The sequence below is a fragment of the Hesperophylax consimilis genome, chromosome 17, assembly GCF_061612785.1.
Source record: "Hesperophylax consimilis isolate HC1 chromosome 17, BYU_Hcon_1.0, whole genome shotgun sequence".
Lineage (NCBI taxonomy): Eukaryota > Metazoa > Arthropoda > Insecta > Trichoptera > Limnephilidae > Hesperophylax > Hesperophylax consimilis.
Window position 1 is genome coordinate 22014358 of NC_142852.1, and position 22118 is coordinate 22036475.

At 35.0% G+C, this 22118-nt stretch overlaps 1 protein-coding gene across 1 annotated transcript in view; it reads left to right on the forward strand.

The window, feature by feature from the left end:
* Nucleotides 1-1968: 1968 nt before the first annotated feature.
* The window catches only part of LOC149416237 (uncharacterized), a 33430-nt gene continuing 13280 nt past the window's right edge, over nt 1969-22118 (forward strand). The window contains exons 1-4 of the mRNA XM_089641604.1: nt 1969-2214; nt 11737-11865; nt 15358-15472; nt 19409-19596. Coding sequence (XP_089497730.1) covers nt 15372-15472; nt 19409-19596 — 289 coding nt within the window. The 5' untranslated portion in view covers nt 1969-2214; nt 11737-11865; nt 15358-15371. The remainder of the gene's footprint in view (nt 2215-11736; nt 11866-15357; nt 15473-19408; nt 19597-22118) is intronic.

Below are 22118 nucleotides of genomic sequence, written 5' to 3' on the forward strand. Positions count from 1 at the left end.
AGTTCAATTCTAACTGGTTTATAATTTTAATATATAAAAATTGAGCCTGCGTATGTTTGTGCTCGAAGCTCGAAGAGTAGTCAAACGATATCGCTGAAAATTTTAAAGATTGTTTTTATTAGTGCCAGGAGTGTTTAGAGATGATCAAATGGTAGAAGAACTCGGGGACGCCCGAGAAATACTAAAAATAATATCTCTGTACCGTAATGAGATAGGAATACCGTAATACAGTTATAAATTGTGGAAGAAGTCGGAGGCACCCGAGAAAACATCAGCAATAGCGAAACATTGCGGGGATCCACTAGTATTATATAGATGTCACTTGTGACAGGTAAAACATGTTTTTTTTTAAACAGTGCCATTTATTGGACATATAAGCAACACATGTAATTGTTTCTCTACATGCACAGACAGCCTGAGCCACAGAAATGCGTGAAGGTGTACAGCTATTTGACAATACAATTAATTTAGTAGTTACCAACTTTGTTTATACTGCTCGACAAGATTTTTGTTTCATTACTATGGCAATACAAAAAAGCAAAAATAAGAATAAAAAAATTACTTTTGAAAAAAAAATTGCCATTCAATTCAATTGCTTTGAAGTCAACTATGCTGACCGTTAAATACAATAAACTATTGTAAAAATGACAGAATATTTATTTTTAAATATATACCGAAAATATAAGATATGAATTATGGACAGTATTGTTAGCTGCGAATTTAAATATTAGCGCTACAGTTATTTGGTTCGTTCTTATGTCGCCAGAGGTGCGCTCTGTCGGTCAATTACTCCAGCATTAAGGCAAATATTAAGGCTAAATCACTATTTTGATTAATCTTTATAACGAATTGGTGTACATTATGAATACCAATAAATATGCTTTAAATAAATGAAAGGTTTTCCTATCGTTTCGTTTGAATAGAATACAAATATAACAATAAATTACTCAATAAAAAATATAAATGTGATTCTACTAAAAAATATATATTTTTCATAGAAATGTATGAACGCGTAAAGGAAACAATTTTTTTTAAATACTGTATTATAGTTAATATATTATTATCTGTGACAGTTTCACTTGATTAACTTTTTTGCTTTCTTATAAAATTATTTACAAAATAAATAAAAACCAGTTTTGTGCTTGAAATTGAATGTTTCTAGACTCCGTTTGTCAAGCGATTTTAATGCCTATTACGTACAATATAAGGCATACCAAGAATATACACATTTTTGGCTTGTAGCTCCCTCTTGACAGTGGACACAGCACGGGAAGAGAACGATAAACAGTCAACGACTAGGATCCTTGTCACATACCGTGAAGACAATATTATATTTCATCATAACCATTAACTTAGCGTTTTATTATTGCTAAGAACAGTATATAATAATAACTTAGACATTTTGGAATGTTGTAGAGACAACCAAAAATACATTTTTTACGATAAAATAATATAAGCACATACCCGTGAAAAAAACAGACGAAATTTTAAAAATATTGTGATATCTAAAATAATTTATCTAAAAAAAAAATTTAAAAATAACCAAAAAAATTGTCACAGACGAAAATCAAACACCGATCAATTGCTTGGAATGCAACTATGCTGACAAAAAGACCACCAATTATTTCTAGAACAGTGAGGTTTATAAGTATTTAGGATACCCACAATCAAATAGATTAGACCATACTAGTATTAAAAATGATATTAGGATTAAATTTCAAACTAGGATCAGGAAAAATTTTTAATGAAATCTATCTGCTAAAAATTCAATAATATTATTGAGAAAAAATATTATTTGTTTTAGAATTTAATGTAAATTATTCTAAACCATAAAAAATGGAAAAAAATAGTTAATATTATTTTAAAGGTAATGAAATAAAAGTAAGTACTGAAATAATATAAGTAAAATAATTTCTCCTGCTCTGATATTTCATACGCTGGCAACACAAAACCTACCGACAACAAACAACAGCAGGTCGTAAAATAATATTATAAATTATAAATTATATGAGTGGTTTATTTATGGGTTCATTGTGTTCATTTATGGCATAACCTGATAACCTGGTATTGTGGTGATTTTATTTATGCATAACCCATAATTCGCGAGCCCGAGCAACTGAATGACAGATGACAGCTCTTGTAACTTGGTCAAGAAATAATTTGGTCCATCTTCTACTGCATGCAACCTTACTTCTACATCATATCGAATAACCGGTAAGTTGCAGAGAGATACATAGCTTTGGGTTGTGCGTGTTGAATCCTTGGTAAAATTTTCGATCTCCGCTTATTTCTAAATACGTCCAAATTATTGAATATGACTTACAAAGGGCGATTTTAGTTGATCAAGTCTGTGCCGAATGACACTTGAAAGCTAATCGACAAGCGTGAACAGTAGGGTGGAGTGACATTGCAAAAATCAAATCTCGGTATTGTAATAGCTGCCAAAAGATGCTTCATGTCATTCATATTCTTGTAAAAATACTTAAAAAAATCTAAACTTATGTCTTCATTCAACAACCTAGCGATTTCGTAACGTAAAAAACGTAAATTTAGCCTTTTTTTCCCAAAATCTGAGTACAGTCTCAAAAATATAAAATAATATCCATTACTTTCAATTGCATTTACCTTATTGAACATTACATGTTTTATAAAAAAAAAACACTGCATATATTGCTGTTAAACTAGTGAGTTTGTGAGCGCTGTGGAGGTGGGGGGGATAATTTCGCTCCTATTGTTTCGTCGCAGAAACTAGATGCGACTTGCATCTAGTTTCGTTTCGGCTACCGCTGACCGTAGACGTGTTAGAATCCTTGTCCGATTAAATTTTAACACATATAATTGTTGTGAAAATGAATGCAAATTACACGAGAAGCAAAATTTTATGTCCAATATTCGGGGCACCAACTGAAATGAACTCTCAAGTGTTACCTACTGTCTCAGAAGTGATTAAACATTATTTGTTCTTACGATATGAGCGTAATCTTAACTCTACAAAAAAACCGTCAGTATTCGAAATAAAAAGTGTTATATCTGCAATTGTTGAAAGAATTTGGAAGCGCGCTTCTATTCCCATTGTTTCACACAATCGAGTGATGAAACTGATCCAAGATCATTATAACGATTACTTAAAACTTAAAAATTGGCCAAAAAAAGTGTGCATTATAATGTTAAGTTAAATTCTTATAAAATCAAAATGAATAAACTTTTCAATATTGCTTCATGCAAATGTAACAATCTGAATATGTGTTCCTGCGAAAAGACGCGCAAGGTACCCACCAAAGAACAAGCATTCCTTGAAGACCAAAGATCCTCGAGAAAAATGATGCTGGGAGCAATAGACACCGATACAACAAAAAAATTACATCGGAAAATGAGGATGCAAGCTCGTTTATCTGAACTTGCTTCGAAGGTCAGCTCATCTACAGCATCAGCGACAAAACCACGTCAACCCTTTTTTGATGAAAACCAATCATTTTCTTCACATTCTTCGCAACCTCCAGAAAATTCCCGTATGATGTTAAAATTCCCCACTTTGGCCAGAATCTGCGATCAGTATGGTTTGTCAGACAGGTCGGCATCAGCTGTTGCAAGTGCTACATTACAAGATTTTGGCATAGTAACCGAAGACGACTCTAAAATGGTGATTGATATGAGCAAACTCAGACGAGCTAGACAAACGTGTCGCACTTCTTTAATAAAAACATGGCAGATGTCGTCGGAGTCAACAAAAATTCGAGGTCTATATTTCGATGGAAGGAAGGATAAAACACTGTCTCAGGAAAAAATAGGGGATAGATATCATCGGAGAACGATTTCAGAAGAACATTATTCCATTTTATCTGAGCCGGGGTCTCAATATGTTGGACATGTTACACCATCATCAGGAACTGGCAAAAATATCGCAAAGAGCATGTTACACCATTTAAAAGTGAACGGTTTTAATTTGAATGATTTATCAGCGATTGGATGTGATGGGACTGCTGTCAATACAGGCAAAAGAAATGGAACTATTAGATTCATGGAATTGGAATTAGGTCATCCGTTTATCTGTCAGCTGCATCCAAACGAACTTCCCCTTCGCCACTTGTTTCAACACTTAGATGGTGCTACAACAGGACCTAAAGGGTTTTCAGGACCTATTGGAAAACTTCTTTCAAGCAGCTCTGAAAACACCGTTATAAATTATTCACCAATACACTTTGAGATGCACAAACTCAACGCAGAGGAATTGAAAAATTTGAGCACGGACCAAAAATACTTGTACGAAATATGTTTTGCAGTTACAACAGGTCACTGCCCACCAAATTTAGCAAACCGTCATCCAGGTAGTATTTGTCACTCACGCTGGTTGACGACAGCAAACTCAATACTTCGATTATATATAGGAACAACTAACCCTTCAGTGAACCTAAAAATTCTTGCTGAATATGTTGTTAAAGCATATGCTCCGACATGATTTGAGATAAAGAGGCACCCGTCGTGTTAAGATGGGGCATTACATGACTATAATAAAACTCACCCGATATTTGAGCACCGATCTACGAGATATAATTAATCCAGTAATTCAAAGAAACGCCTATTTTTGCCACCCGGAAAATCTGCTACTATCCATGATAATGGATGACAACCTTATTGTAAGAGAATTGGGTTTGAGACGAATATTAAAGGCGCGAGATAGAAGTCCGAGTCCATCTGTTGTTAGAGCCTTTATTATTCCAACAATAAACTTTTCAGCAAGTAAATATTACGATATTATCAACTGGCAGGAATGCGAAGTTACACCGCCACCGATACTATCCGAAATCAGTAATGACTGCCTAGTCAAAATGATAAATAATTTCGGTGAAGAAAAGGACAATATTGAATTTCCCAGATTTCCCTGCCACACTCAAGCAGTCAAGAGGTGCATCAAATTAGTTACCCAGGCATCGTTGTCTACAGTTGGGCCTGAAGCAAGAGATGGATTCATTCGGGCGACAATAAAATCTAGGCATATAATGCCCGAATTTCACACCAAATCTCATTTCAAAACACGATAAATATTATAAAACTTCGATAATGTTTAAAAAAATTCTCTTTGTTAAAGTATTTTATTTAATAAAAAAACATGTTTCTCAAAAACACGAAAAAAACAATAAAAATCAATAATCCTCTTCAAAAAACCAAAAATAGACCCCGCCTTGAAACTATGGTAATTTTATTTTTATTTTCAGATGTGTTATGCACCTTATTAGCTATAAAACCCCTAATAAAATTGTATTTTTGCTATGAATATCGCTTGTTTATAATGCTTGGCAGAGTTTTCAGCGACTTTTTTCATACAATTTTTTTCTAAATATAAATGTGCTGGTTGTTGAATAAAGGAATGTTTCGATCGAGTTGATTTTTTTAGACGAAAGAGGTGTTATATAAAGGCAACTTTTTTTTGCTATTACAGTACTGGCATCTTTAAAAAAAAAAGTCCCATACAACGTCACTCCACCCTAGTGAACAGCCTTTCAACAGAGTTGATCAAATTTTTAGTTGAGCGACGAAAATTGAAAGCTCGTCTACTTTTGTTGTTCAAGTACGAGTCATCGTTCGATTTTCCTGCCGAATCGAAACGTGTGAACAAATGTTTCAAGTCGCTTGCGATTTTTAGTTCCCTGCGGTTGAAAGTAGACGTAAGACGTTCTAGTGAGTGGTTTATTTATGCGTACCCAGTACTTACCACCATGGCATCTACTTCAATGAAAGAATGTATTCAGTGGTCGGATGATATGATGTTCAGATTTATGGATCTATACCAGAGGTTCCCAAAGTGGTCTATATGGACCCCCAGGGGTCGATATCGGCTTGCTAGGGGTCTATGTCAGCGAGAAAAAAATTTGAGGGTCCACGAGATTCAAATGGGGGTACATACAAGTCGACCCCCATTTACCTCAAGTCAACATTTAGGAGTTCTGTAAATGTCACAATAGACCTAACACAAATATAATAGACTGAGAAATTACTTATTTGATATTTGTATTTTTATATTTCGTAAAGTTGTTAATTGAGGTATATAAATAGAGTCTACGTTCCTTTTCTCGTCAGAATTCATATATTCAAGCAAAACATTGCACATTGGAAGCTGCGAATTTTCCTAGTTCCCCAACTTGTTTTTGAAAATCGTCCAAGGTAATAATGACGTTCAACATTTGAATGCACTTCACACAGACTTCAAAACTAAGTTTGAGGACATTTTGACTGTGGAAATGGAACGTTGAAGAATCGGATATCATGTGACAAGAAGAACTGACGGGAAAAAACACTGACAAAGAACTTAAGGGGCAGATCTCTAGGGCCAGCTACAGAAAGAAATTCCCGTTGCTTATCCTGCTTCATTTTCATTTGGTGTAATACCTCACAAGGGTGCCCCTGTCTGCACAATGTAAAGACAGAGGAACTATTTCGCCACCCGGTTGTTGGACAGGCAAGGGAAGGGAATCTTTTTACAAAAAAAATAAATGATTATCACATGGGACGTTAATAGTTATAGAAAAATTCAATATTCGGCAGGCAGAGGAGGTCTACGGAAAAAAAATTTTTTGGCAAGTGGTCTACGGGGCAGAAAAGATTGGGAACCTCTGATCTATACCAAAGTCATCCCTGTCTTTGGGTTCAGAAGCAAGAAGTTTACAAAAATTAGAATGCGAAATATAAAAATGATATTGTATTTTTTGGAACTCTGTTCATATAAACCAGACTTGACAAAGAATCCCCCGTTGCCAGGTATCTTAGCGTAATTTGTAACTTAGTTTTTGCCGGGACAGCCGCTCGCATAACTGTGTCCTGTTTCACTGTACATCAAATTGTTCTTCCGATATTCGCAAATGATTGCGATAGCCTTCGGTATCTTCTAACGCCATCTCTCTCAATATAGTGTTCGAAGCACCCAATTTGTTTCTCATTATACATAATCCATTTGCTAGCCCACATACAACGTTTTTATTTATTTATTTTATATTATAGAAACAAACAGTACATGATTTACAGAGATGAAACAATATACAGGAATAAGATACTTCAGGTTGGGTACCTATGATATGTTTCCTTGTAATGTCTGCTAAGTGGTATGTTTATTCCTTAATTACCAGGTGACGTGTATAGTATATAGGTGTGTGTGTAAACGTGTGTAATGTATGTGTGAGTGTTTGTGTGTGTGTGTGTCTGTATCTATGCGCATTGAATTCTTTAAATTATTGACATGATGCCACGTTTGAATTTGGGCAGTGAATCCGAAAAAATGTCAATGTTAGAGTTAAGACAAATATTATTTAGAGTATGTAGAGCTCGGTTAATTGTCGAATTAGATGCTGCATTTGTTTTATAATTAAGCTTGTGGAATAGCACTGTATGTCGTGTACGTCTCAAAGGTATGTTAAAGTTAATAAGGGACCGACGTTCAGTGCAGTCAATGTTATTGTTTAAAATTCTGTGTATAAATATTGAGTCAGCTACTGCTCGTCTTCCCTGCAAAGTTTCAAATGTACACTCAAAGTTATTGTTGAATTTGTAGGTAATAATATTTTATAAATTTGTTTTTTATTCGTTCTATACTATCTATGTAAAGTTTATATTGCGGATTCCAAATAGGCGGTGCATATTCCAGTGTACTTCTGACTAATGCGAAATATAACATTACAATTGTACGCGGATTACTGAATATTTTACTTACACGTAGCACGAATTTAGCATATTTTTCATATTTAATGTTCATTCCGTAAAAGGTTTGAAATCATAGGGACGCACGCAGCGATAACTTCACTTGACGCCATCTTGACTAACAATATCGGTTCGAGTTAAATTGAAATGTCTGAACGATATCTTGTTCAATTTTTGTCATTCAATAAAAGTCGTTCAACTAAAATCACTCTTTCTGAACGGGATATTAGGTAATAGAAAGGATCAATGTCAATTGTCAATGTGCATTGAAGTGGGGTTTATTTATCTATTACTTTAGTTAACAAACAATAATAACACATTACTATTATTACAGATTAAATAATAATATTTGGCTAATTTATATAGCGCCGTTTTCGTGAAAAATCACCTCAAGGGCTGAATAAAGCAATGACGAATTTCACAAAAACACACATCAGTGATATAATGATTTCTGAACATTAATGTATTTTATTAAGGCTAGCTGGGGGTTATTATTAGGAGATAGACATATACTGTCCCAGACTTTTCTGTAGGTCTTTTTAAGATGTACAATTCCGTAGTAAATCATTTTGATGTATCTCATAAGGTTTAGCCAGAGTTAGCAATATAAGCGCCTGAAAATATTTTTTTACGACTTGATTACAAAACATTGACATTTTTCTACTTTTTATAAGTACAATATGCATTTATTATATATACAGGGTGCGGCAGAGAGGACGGACGGTTTTAAAAAAATCATAAAATAGTTAATTTTTACTCAAAAACAAATTTATTGATGGAATCAGGTTCGCGAGGAAATAGCATTTGAGACAGTCAAGTGTGGAACATCACATCAGGCATGTGGTGGCCGAAATCGTTGATGCAGTGCTGGAGGCGTTCTTGGAAGTTCGCGTAGACTCTCTTCAACATCGCTCTCTCAACTTGGGCGACTTCCACTCTAATCGTCCTCAGCTCCTCTTGGTCTTCTGTTGATCAGTTCACCACGCCTGCGAAGTGATTCAACCCAACGAAGGATGGTGTTTCGAGAGGGAACAGCTCTATTCCGATGAATGTTGAAGTGGTGACGAAACTCACGCTGTACGACGGTGACTGACTCATTATTTCGGACGAAACAATCATAGGCGAAAACGCGGTGCTCCACCGTCCACGGCTCCATGACGACAACTGGTAAAACAATGCTAGGAACTAAAGAAATTCTCTAAATGATTGTAAAAACTATATCAAAATTCGTTGCGTAGTTTAGAAGAACGAAGCGCACAAACAGCGGATAGCGTCAGCAATTTTGCTGGTATTTCAATGAAAGTTGCTCCGAGTAACAACACAGTCGACATTTGTCACATCAGAATGGGTCGTTTCTATGAGTTCTTGAGTTCAACAGCTCCGCCGTGGAACGATCTGCCGGCCTCTGTGTTTCCTCCCTCCTACAATATGGGTCTCTTCAAAAGCGTATAATAGAAACACGTTCTCATCATACCCGAGGGCATTTTGTTCTCATTTACGCATTTTGTTTAGATATAGCACTTGACCTCATGCGATGCATGTCAACGTGCACACTTGTCGTATGCACGCAACGTAAATTTGAATCGTAGTAACGAGATATTCAATGGATTTTATGTTATAAATCACTTGGTAACTTCGTACTAAATCTATTAGTCGTTTATCTCTCAAAAACAGACAACCTTAACCTCTCAGACTAATTTGTTGGCTTCTGGGAACAATTCTTATAGAAATCGTTGTATCCCCTTACTGTCATGGTGAGAAACGTGATCTAATCTTAGAAAGATAAAGCCTTGCGCTTTATAGTCAAATCTAACCACAGATGAATTAAAATGTACACCTCAATGAAACAATAGGAAGCAACTGCAATTTAAAAAAAAAATGTTATGAAACTTTGCTAATTTTTAATTTACCATTTTTATATAAAATGACAAAAAGTGAGGTAACAAATGTTTAAATACATTTGTCTAATAAAACGCGTGTGTTTTATAAGCGAACAATTATTTTTTTTGGATTTTATTGCAAACTGGAAATACGAGGTTTGTTTAAAAGAAAATTTGGAATTTTTTCGAAAAGTATTTATTTATTCATCAATATCCATTTTCTCCCCTTCAAAGTAATCCCCCTCAGATATAATGCACTTATGCCAGCGCTTCTTCAATCCTCGAAGCACTTCTGGAATGTGCTTTTCGGTATGGCCATCAGCTCGTTCTTCGATTCTGACTTTATCTTATAACAGGGATCGGTTCTGTCTCCGACTTTGTTTTTGTTGCACATCAATGACCTTTTGACATGTGCACTGATTCATTGTTACGCGGATGACAGTACAGTTCATGATAGCTTTTTGTTTGACAAGCCCCCAAATGGCACACAAACTCCAACGGCTCGGAGGGCTTTGAAGCAGAGAATGGACGGTTATCTCGAGAGTATTTCCTCCTGAGGTAAAAATAATCTCAAGACCCAATCCTGTCTGATTACGTCTAAAAGGGATCCAAATGATAATCTAGTCTCCTTCAACGGAAGCAATCTTCCGAACAGGCCTTCCATTGATGTGCTTGGTGTAACTATAAGTGACCAGCTCAGGTACGGGGGCTCCATCGAAGCCAGAGTAAAGTTGGCCTCTCAGAAGCTGGGCGTACTGTACAGGGCCCGCAGATACTTTAATAGTACACAACTGCTGACCCTGTACAAATCGCAAGTGCGCCCTACTGTCGAATTTGGCAGCCATCTCTGGTCCGGAGCCCCAAAATACCTGAAAAAAACCCTTGACTCTGTGCAAAAACGGGCTGTCCGTTTGATAGATTCCCCAATCTTAACAAACGGACTGCAATCTTTAGAGCACAGGCGTCAGGTAGGTATGCTGTCCTTGTTCTATCGGTATTACAATGGAAGATAATCTGAGGAACTAGCGTCATTGATCCCTTCGGCACCGGTGCGTAGTCTGGATACACGCCAAACGCGCACCTAACATTTGTACACGGTTGACATTTGTCACATGAGAACGGGTCGCTTCTACGATTCGTTCTTAAGTTCAACAGCTCGGCTGTGGAACGAACTGCCGGCCTCTGTGTTTCCTCCCTCCTACAACATGGGACTCTTCAAGACCCATGTTCACTCCTTACTCTCCACAAAAAGACCCTACACACAGCATCCCCAAAGATGACATAGGCCCTGAGGGAAATTACTTTCTTCAGGGCCTCCTGTGTGGAGTTAAAATAAAAAATAAAAAAATCTCATCAATTGTGGCAAAACACTTTCCTTTCATTGGTCTCTTCAGTTTCGGGAATAGGAAAAAGACGCAGGGAGCCAAATCTGGTGAATACGGTGGTTGAAATATGATTACGGTGTTGTTTTTGGTCAAATAATCAGGAACAAGCATTGATGTGTTAGCTGGTGCATTATCGTGATGCAAAATCCATGATTGGTTTTTCCACAATTTTCATAACAAACTTCGCTGCCACACGTTTCATGCCCAAAACATCCGAAAAAATTGCATGGCATGAGCCGATTGATATGCCAACATCCTCTGCAACTTCCCTAATAGTGATTCCACGATTTTCCAAAACCATTTTCTTGACTGTTTAGATGTTTTCTTCGTTTGTTGACGTGATTGCAACTCCAGGACGCTCATCGTCATTAACATCTTCTCGGCCTTCTGTAAAGCGCTTGTACCACTTATAAACACTTTTTTGAGACAAATTAGATTCGCCGAATGCCACAGTCAACATTTTAAGTGCGTTGGAGCACTTTATTCCATTTTTAACGCAAAATTTAATACATATTCTTTGATCCATTTTTTTTCAAAAGTAAAAAATCGAAGAACACACAAAAACGTTACTTACCTTTCCAGTTGTCAAAAACAAACCACTATTCCAAAATGGCTGATAATGCTAACATATGATAAACATATGTGTACCAAAATAACAAAGAAAAAATTGAATGTACACAGCCTGCGAAATTTCAAAATTCACCTTTTCTTTTGAACAAACCTCGTATACTATTAAGTGAATTAAAATTATTACTTATATTAAATTTTGTATACTTACATTTCAGCGTAAGGAATTCTACAACGGCCTTTGGCAGCTAATAATATTGGCTGTTTCACCAATCACATTGAGCGAAAGAGTTAAGTGAAAGTTTGACCCGCATTCTCTGTGTCACCGACGCACACAAAACACACCCGTAAGTACAAACGATTCGATATTAAACAATATTACGTTCTCCGTGGTTATTATCCTTGACTACGAATTCGGAGGTAGCTGGTTCAATTTATACTACAGGGTTTTCCAATAAGAGGTGTTATTTTGATATTCAATCGTAAAAGATCAATGGTTTCGTTGCTTGTGTGGCACGTAGCGCCGTCTTGTTGAAAGTAAACGTTGTCCAGATCAATCGTCTCTTAATTAATCATCTCTCGAAAGCGCAATCCATTCACCGTAACTGTTGCTCCAGCCTCATTTTCGAAAAAGTAAGGTCCAATGACTCCGCCGGACCATAAACCGCACCAAACAGTCACACGTTGAGGATAAAGAGGCTTTTCAACAATAACTCTTGGGTTTTCCGAGCCCCATATGCGATAATTTTGCTTGTTAACGAAGCCACCGAGGTGGAAATGGGCCTCAGATGATTTGCATTTGATTCACTCAAGTGAATTTTAATAATTTCAATGCGTTGTTGAAGCGTGTATCGTTCCATTTTTATTAATGGCGTAGTTTCTACTTGTCAAATGTCAAAAAATGACAGCTTCAAAAGTAACATCTACCGAAATAGCGGGGTATTCAAAATAACACCTCTTATTGGAAAACCCTGTATTTCGCAATTTATTAATTTGAAGTAATATATTGTAGTTTATTGGCAACACGTTCCAGAGTGGGAAATACTTTCAGAATTGCTAGAGAAAGACCATCATTTAGAATTAAAAAGATGTTTGATATACTTTCCAGAGTGGAAGATACTTTCAGAACTATTGAATGTAACTTAATGAATGAAGCGGTGCCGACAACATTATACAATAATAATTATTATATTTGGCTAATTTACTTCTGTACAAGTATAATTCTTAACACTAATTCTTAATACTAGAACTTAAAACTAGTGACTTACATCTAAGACTTATATCAAGTGACTTACGACTAAGGCCTATAACTACTATCTTAATGACAAATATATTCACATATGTAGAAACTTACTACTAAAATTAACAATCTAATTTTACTAGCGCCAGAAGAAGAAGGAAGTTCTATTATATTAGGGTGTTTTTATGTATGCAAGAATTGAAAGAGGTGGGATTGGGCGCGAATTTGAATAATTTGAAAGTATGTTGCCTGTTGTATGCTGATGATGCGGTGCTGATTGCTAACAGTATGGAAGATCTACAGTCTCTCGTGTCTAGGATGAACCAAGTATGCATGAAGAATGAGTTAATGATGAATATAAGTAAGTCTAAAGTCATGGTATTTGAAAGAGAGAGTACGAAAACAGTGTGCAATATAGTTGTGAATGAGGAATATTTGGAGCAGGTGGAGGAGTTTGTGTATTTAGGAAGTATGTTCTAGAGAGATGGGAAGGCTGACAGAGATATTGAAACAAGGGGAAATGCAGGTAACTTCATTAATGGAGAACTGAACGCAGTTGGCGCTAACAAAACATTGTCCAAAGAAGCGAAGTTAGTAGTCCACAATGGAGTGCTGGTACCTACCCTGATGTATGGCAGTGAGGCATGGAACTGGCAGAGAAAGGATGAAAATAGATTGAATTCTGTTGAATTGAGATCCCTAAGGCGTATGTGTGGTAAAACCATGTGCAAGGCTGATGTAAGCGTAGTGAGTAAGATTAAGAAAGAGACGCTTAGATGGTTTGGGCATGTAGAGCGAATGAGCGAAGAAAGGAGTGTAAGGAGGATATAAGTCGGGGACGCCCGAGGAAGACATGGCACGATCAAGTGAATCAGATACTCGAGTCGGTCCATTTCAAGAGTCAAATAATAGAAGAGTATGTATGAGACGATGTATGAATGTGAATGAGGCAAGAAGTTAGACCGAGTTGTGTGGTGGTCCGTCCTCTCTGTCTACCCCTGCGGAGAAACGGCGTGATGGTTAGTTAGTTAGTTAGTTAGTCGGTATCATTTCGTTTATTAGGTTATGAAGTAAAAAATACATAATATGAAAATTTATGTATCCGCGTTTTGAAAATTGATTATTATTTGCTTGAAATCGAGTCCCAGGCTTGCCAAAAAAATTATTGTACTCAATTACAGTATTGTACAAACACAAAGGCGTTTTATTTAAATTGAATGGGTTATGATAAGTAAGAAATAATGGTTATTTCTCCCACTTGTCAATAATATGTCAACCCATTTAATTAAACAACCATGGAAACGGTCTGGCGCTGCCGCCATCTTGGCAACCATTTTTGTGCTACCGTTTGGACAGAATTTTGTATTGATTTGCCAAGTCCTCTCTTAGGACGTGTTGTTTCGGAGAATTTGAACAATTTATCGAATTTCAACGTTCATTTTCAAGTTCTGTGAAAGATTTTTTCAAGTTCTGTTTTTATTTCAGTTTTGTCAAGCAACTAGCCTACAATGATATAATAACAGAACTTGAATAGGACTTTCACAGAACCCGAAAATGAATGTTGAAATTTGATGAATTGTTCAAATTCTCCGAAACAACCCGTCCTTAGTCATTGGAATTTATGAATGAAGTGGAATTTTAGAAGTTGAAATTAACCCATCTCTCGACATCCTCAATTTTCAATATTTTCAGCCGAGTGCATTGCAATAATAGAATCTCTCAAATGTATAATCAAAAATAATATTGAACATTCCCTCCTTCTCTTTGACTCTCTCAGTTCCCTCCAAAATCTTAAATCCAGTTCCCTTCTTCATCCTGATGATCACTTTGTATGCCTTATTCGAGAGATGATAGCCTCCATTCAAAGCTCTGGAAAAACTGTAACTCTGATTTGGATTCCTGGACATGTTGGTATCATGGGTAATGATATTGCGGATGCCTTGGCAAAACAAGGAGCGTCCAACCCTGTTGTTACCCTCGTAAACCACACTACCCCATCTGACATTTTTTCCATCATAAATGATCGCACAATGTTTGGGCAGAGTATTGGCACATTGCTAGTCAATCCAAGGGAGCCTGCTATGCCTCAATACAAAGGACTCTTCCATCAAAACCGTGGTTTCAGCAATTCCCCCATTTTTCCAAAAAATAAATTTCTTCACTCATTCGAATGAGGATCGGACATTGTTCCGTTCCTTCCCATCTTTTTAAAATTCACGTCGTTGACTCCTCAGATTGTACATTCTGTGGTCTAGAAGTGGGAACTTTAGATTGCATATATTTTGGTTGTCCCTCTCTAAACAAATATCCTCTCTTCTATCAAGCCTTATCTAAAATTTCCTCCCCTCCATTCAACATCTCATCTCTTCTAAGTCTGAACTCGACTCCAATTTTCATTATAATTTTGAAATTTTCCTGTTTAAATTAAATTAATATCTAAATTCACCTTTCATTTCTCCATAATTTTAAATGATGGCCAGAAATAATGGAAAAAAAAAAATCACTCGACAGATACAACTCATTGTGTATGACAATTCATTGTATCAAAAATTAATGCTTTCTGTTTGTATTTATGGTGATTAATAATGTGTTTTTATAGGTCCATAATTGAAGATGGGTAATAAGCAAAAAAACAAATATCCAATTGTAAACAAGCTAAGAAAGCAAAAGATTTCTCTCAGGAAAAATGGACTCGCATTAATGCGTTATAATAGGTATGTAATGCAATTTATGGTTTTGTTTAGTTTTTAATAATTAATTGTTTAATTTGATTAAAGTTTATTTACATATTTTTTATATTAGTTGCGTCCGAACTATGAATATCAAATATAAAACTTAAAAAAAAATAAACACTAAATATACCTACCTCGTTTCAATTTTGACCTGATTTAAGTTCATAAGTTTAACTTTGATAAAAATTTTATGCTCTGCTGGAACTGGTTCAGTAAATTTTTTATATTGTTGCACTGGAATTCACGATAAACCAAACCGAGTCATGCAATTCACTTTTTTTTATAAACTTAGACGCATTTTTATGTCTTTATCTCGCTACCTTTTAGAGATGGAAGAAAAACTGTAAATTGATTGTAAATTTTATGTTTTCCACTAAATTTGTTAATCTACTTTTGCCGAAGTTAGCTTTGGAAACGAGGTATTTGAGAAAAAATATATTTTACCGTTATATTGGCTAGTTTTTTCAAAATGGCACAGGTCGATAATTTGATTTTACGATAGGTGATCAGTTTATAAAACCTATAAAAAAATAAAAACAGATTTTGTTCAAATCAAAAAAAACCTTTTTTTTGGGTTATTTATTTGATTATTTATTTATTCATTTATTAATTAACGCCCTTTTTCGGGGCTTTTACATATGAATACTAAGAAATATATATATTATTTATTGTACATAATTGAATTGCTTCATTAACAACATTTTATATTTGTTTAAGGCGAAGCTTAATGCCAAATCACTATTTTGATTAATCTTTATAACGAATTGATGTACATTATGAATACCTAAAAATATGCTTTGAATAAATTGAAGGTTTTCCTATGGCTTCGCTTGAGTAGAATACAAATAAAAAAAATAAATTACTCAATAAAAAATATAAATGCAAACCACTAAAAAAAATTTTTTTTTCCATAGAAATGTATGAACGCGTAAAGGAAACAACTTTAAAAAAAATACAGTATTATAGCTAAGATCATCTGTGACAGTTTCACTTGATTAACTTTTTTGCTTTCTTATAAAATTATTTACAAAATAAATAAAAATCTGTTTTTTGCTTGAAATCGAACGTTTCTAGACTCCGTTTGTCAAGCGATTTTAAGGCCTATTACCTACAATATAAGGTACACCAAGAATATACACATTTTTGGCTTGTAGCTTCCTCTTAAAGATAAATTGAATATGTCCACTGACTTAGTAAAATTATTTCTATGTCCACTGACTTAGTAAAATTATTTCCCTCCATTAGTATTTTTGGAAAAGAGGAATACATATGGTAGTTAGTCCCAGAATTTCTGCACTGAAATAAATCCCGACTTCTAGTATTACGTTGTGGAATCCGAAGGCTTATCAATTCTAGCAATACCGGACTATCAACTAAATTATTTAGAATTTTATATAGAAATACCAAGTCAGTGAAAATTCTTCTCTCTGAAAATTTGAGCTTATTCATATAATTTAACAGAGTGTTGTAACTGAACATAATTGCTGTATTATTATTATAACAAAAATGTAACAAAATCCATTTTCTCGAAAGCGACCGTTGTGCATGCAATGCGTTATTGTACATTATTAATATACAGGGTGTCCGGTGGATATTCTGTATGATGGTGTGTACAAGTAAAAAAGATAAATAAATTGTTTCAAAGTTCGAACATTTAAGTTAGTTTTTAGGTAAAAAAAATTGAATTGTTTGTAAGGGAAAATTAATGTTCTTCTATGGAAAAATATTTTTATATTGGAGAATAAACATTGGAATTTTGAAAAAAATATTTATCTTCTTTACTTCTACTATCATGCAGAATCACCTCCCAAATTTAGCGCACTTTACCCCCAGACACCCTGTATGAATTATTTATTTAACGCCCAGAGGGATTTTACATGTAGGTGGTACAATTTTAATGACAGTTTTGAAACATAAGAAAGAAATAATAAAAATAAAATTACATTAAAAAATAATAAATGCATGAAACAAAATTAAAAATAACAAGAACATAAATTAAAAAAATACAGCGATTTGATTGGTTTATAAAAATATAACTTCCATTTAGGAATAGTGTTGAAATAAGTCTTTTACGTAATCCACAAAATTCGCAAAGTTAATATTAAATATATCGACAAGTATTGGTTTCCCATAGTGTGAAACCTTTGTATTGGGGAGTTCGCAATGTAATTGCGCTTATGTGTGTTACAGTGGAATAGTGTATTTTGTCGTGTTGTTATTGAAGGTATTTAATTTTAATGATTATGCATATAAATATATCTTATATAAAAATTATTAAAAATATGGCATTAAAAAAAAAAACTAATTGTATTATGTAATCAGTTATCCCTAAAGTTGGAGAATTATCGGCAGTTGAAAGCTGGCGCGTTCTCGACCGCTGTTAAATAGTTATTAACAAGTGTACGGAAGCATCGACGGAAGGAAATCCCACCGGGCGCTTCCTGCGTATCGTAGGTTCATAGTGCACGGCCACTGTATTATTTTACAATTACTTGATAAGAGAAACAATCTGCATAATACAAGTTGCTTGATTATTTACAAAATACGGGAGGGGCAAGAACAAAACTATTTTTGGCGTTCGTATTCCCCGTTATTGGTGACCCCGACGTGATCCAATATCACCCATAGGAAATCATGTTGTTTGTACTTACTGCTGAGGATGGGTTCTTATAAAGATTGTCTTTATTTAACCTCACAAATTACATAGCGATGTTATCAAAAGAGTTTAACCTTTCCCTTACTGTGCTAAAAAAATACACGTGTTCCGGTGCTGTGTAGTCAACACATCTCAAAATCAGCGATTTAATATCGGAAAAATATGAATATTCATAGCTAATCGATTATGTTTATTATATTTTATATCAAAAGTGATAATAATTGTAATTTAATTGCTGAAAACATGAAAAAACCATCAGCATATGCTAAAGAAACGTGCGAGGGGTCCACATCTAACGACGCTTCGCAGCCAACTGGCTGGCGGCTGGCACAAACACAGCTGTGCGGTCGTAGGTATCGATGGTCTAAATCAAAAACTACAACTGCAGAAGTGTGGATGTCTCATGTTCCCGCATAGCAAATTAAAGCGGGACATCAATAGCATGTCATTTCCTCGCATACTCTTCGCGTATTAGTATCACACGGTTGATTGTATTGGTGTATTTGTTCCCGATTTTTAACAAAAAACTCTGATTTTTAATTGAATTTGAAAACTATGTAATATATTATTTTTTAATTCAGTGTATAAATGTGTAACGGAGGAATACCTAAAATCTGAACCCAGAATTTATTATATTTACAGAGTTATTAAAGTTATTAGAAGCAATTTGTAGTAAATACACACCACAGATAAGGAAAGGTTAAAAAACGCGAGAGATCGTAATGTAGGAATTATGTGTTACACACACGGGGTCGCTAGAGACAGATTAAAGTTACGAGAACTTTCAAAATACTGTAGTCCCAGTCGTCTGCTAGTCCTAGTTTTGCAATCCTAGAACCCTAAATACTTTCCAACAATTTAAAATTAATAGTTCCTACATTTTGTTTTGTCATGGAACCGTTTAGGTTAGGCTAAGTTTGGTTTATTTTTGTTCCTTTTCTTCAATGTTCTGTTTTGTCATGGAACCGTTTAGGTTAGGTTTGCTTTTTGTTCTATTTATTCAATGTTCTGTTTTGTCACTGTTCTTTTTTGTCACAGAACCGTCTAGGTTAGGTTTGTTTTTATGTTCTTTTTATTCATTTTTTATTTGTCACTGTTCTATTTTGTTATGGAAACGTTTAGGTTAGGTTAGGTTTGTTTTTTGTTATTTTTCTTCGTTCTGTTTTTCCCTTATTCTATTTTGCCATGTAACCATTTTTATTCTATACAACAAGTACTGCTGAAAGTCAAACCAAAATGATTTATAAAAAAACATGTCTCAGTTTGAAGGGAAACAAGGCTCCAGGCACAATGGAACCTCCCAAAGTAGAGGTGTACACCATCAAGGCAGAACCTGGAATCAAAGAAGAAGAAAAGGAGGGGGGAATATCATTCCAAGAAATAGAAATTGAGGTACCTGGTATCAAAATGGAATGCTCAGACCCCTTGGAAGGATATCAACAAACTGAAGGTAAGAATCACGCTACAGTAAGCTGCAGTATCGCCTTTGTAAAAGACCACCATTAAGAATTGAAAAGCTGCTTGAAGTAGTCCCGGATCGTTCAATCATTTACGACCCAACATCACAACCCACTAGCGAAGTGATTCGTTATGTTTGTACATAGTAAAAATGCCGTAGATAGATAAATGTGCGCCGTGTTAACCTTTTGAACGCGTTAATTTGCTCCGTTTTATCTGTACCCGTACGCGGTACATATTTTCAAATACCTATGCACGCAATTAAATGTCAAATTATAGCATTCTGGCATGATTTAGTGGACTATATAGACAGAACAGATTATTCTCCACAATATGATAACAAATCCTCGTGTGTCAACACTCTTAGATGTTTATAAAAACAAAAACATAAAATTTCATACAAAGACGTACCGTATCTTTTGAATGTGGTCCCGCCATTCACTCGGCGTGTGTGTACTTAGGTGATAGACACAAGTGGGACAGCATGAGCACTTATCTTTTTTAGTTATGAAAACTTTTTCTAAAACTGAACACTTAAATTTTATGTCACTTAATATAAAAACAAAATTGAACTAACGCCATCCGTTGACAAAATTGTAAACTATGGCACTCGAAGGCGCAAAGAGGCTCACTTGATTATCGATGTTTTTTAATGAAATACAATTTTATTTTCGAGAAATTCTTGTAGATGTCAGCATCGTGATAGTTCTACGAATGTTCAAGTGAGCGGGAAATAAATTTATGTCAAAAGACCACTGGAATATCGGCATTCAAAGTATCCGTAACAACAGTTGATACGGCCGCGTGCAAAGGGTTAACGTTTGAAGCTGTGTACGCATTTGCTATCTGTAACTGTAACCGTTGCAGGCACAGTAATCAGACTCTAGTGTGTATGCGACGTATACACCACTATAGATCCCCAGGGGTCGATTTCGGCCTTCAGGGTTTTCATGTCAAGGAAAAATTAAATTGGGGTTGCATGGGATGTAAATTGAGGTCCACAAAAGTGGATCCCATTTAGGCCATATTATTGGGGAATGTCTTTTTTAGCCCCATAGATTTGAAAATATTGTGTGGGGAATTAGTGGATTCGAAAATATTGTGTGGGGAATTAGAAGATTCGAAAATATTGTGTAGAATCCAGTACTGAGCATCGAGAATACCTCATACATACAAAACCTTTCTGAAATCTAGGGAAATTTCTGTCAAATTTAAAATCAATATTAGAAAAGCTGGGGGTCTACCCAAAACAGAAAAAATCTGAACGCACTATGAGGGAAAAAATAAGTTTGGGGACCTCTGCTCTAAGATAGCTCACCTAATCTACCAGAAGTATCGAACAAAGGTACTGCAAACTGGAATAGGTCCACCATAAATTAGTGCAGTCGAAATCACCACATTTATTATCAAAGAAAAAAAAAATTATTCAAAATAGATCAACAAAAGTTTGTTGTGAAATCCTTTAGTACGAGGGTTGTCCCAAAAGTACCCGACCTAACAAACAAATTGGGAAAAACTATGTTTTTTTCTCAACATAGTCTTCATTTAGATCATTTTCTAGTGATGTTCAATAGATCCGATACTCTGTTTTCAGTGAGAACCGTTGACTCCAACTCTTCATTGTTGCCAAATCTTTTACCACCGAGACATTTTTTCATGTTTAGAAAGAGAAAATAATTCGAGGAGACTAAATCTGGCAAATAGGGTGCGTAAGGAAGCAATTCGAATATTAACTTATTTATATTGGTCATCGTGATAATGAATGGATGTGTGAACTGGTGCATTGTTTTATTTATTTTTATTTATTTATTTATGACACGCCCTAGTAGGCTTTTCTTTAAAAAAAATACAAGCATTTTGTATCAGAGTAAACACTTAAAAATTAATACAATAAAGAAGAATGTAAACATAATGGCAAAAATGAATCTTCAGGCGATGCACTACGTCGTGTAGTATTTTAAATTGAGCCGCAATCAATAACAACCCTTACGTAGATGGCGATAAGGTTTAAATTCCCGCTTAACACCATCCGCCTGTTTTGCTTTATGCAAGAAAAAAACATGGCCAAAAAGTGCCTTTTATTTTATTTTGTGGATGTTCAGGCATAAATATAAAAAAAATTTTCGATCATTTTATAAATAACTTAATTTGCCACATTATACAATAAAATCATAACCGAAAATGGGTTCGTAAGTAGGAGATTTTGAACTTTAAATCAGTTTTCATAGGTGTTATATATTATTTTTTTCTGGGCTTATTAAAAGACTTATCTAAAAAATACTCGATTATTTCAAACACCAAGATGTATTCTACTCGCAGTATTTGATTAAAGCATCTGAAACATTTCTAGGCGACCAAATTTTCAAACCAAAAACTTATGATTTTGCATTGCTACGTATGGCATCGCCTTCACGCATATAATTGAGTTTAAAAGATTGAACAAAACAAAATAGTAGAAGCGGAGAAGTTATATGGGTACATAGGTCTATTTGTGTCTAGAAGAATAAAAGTGAT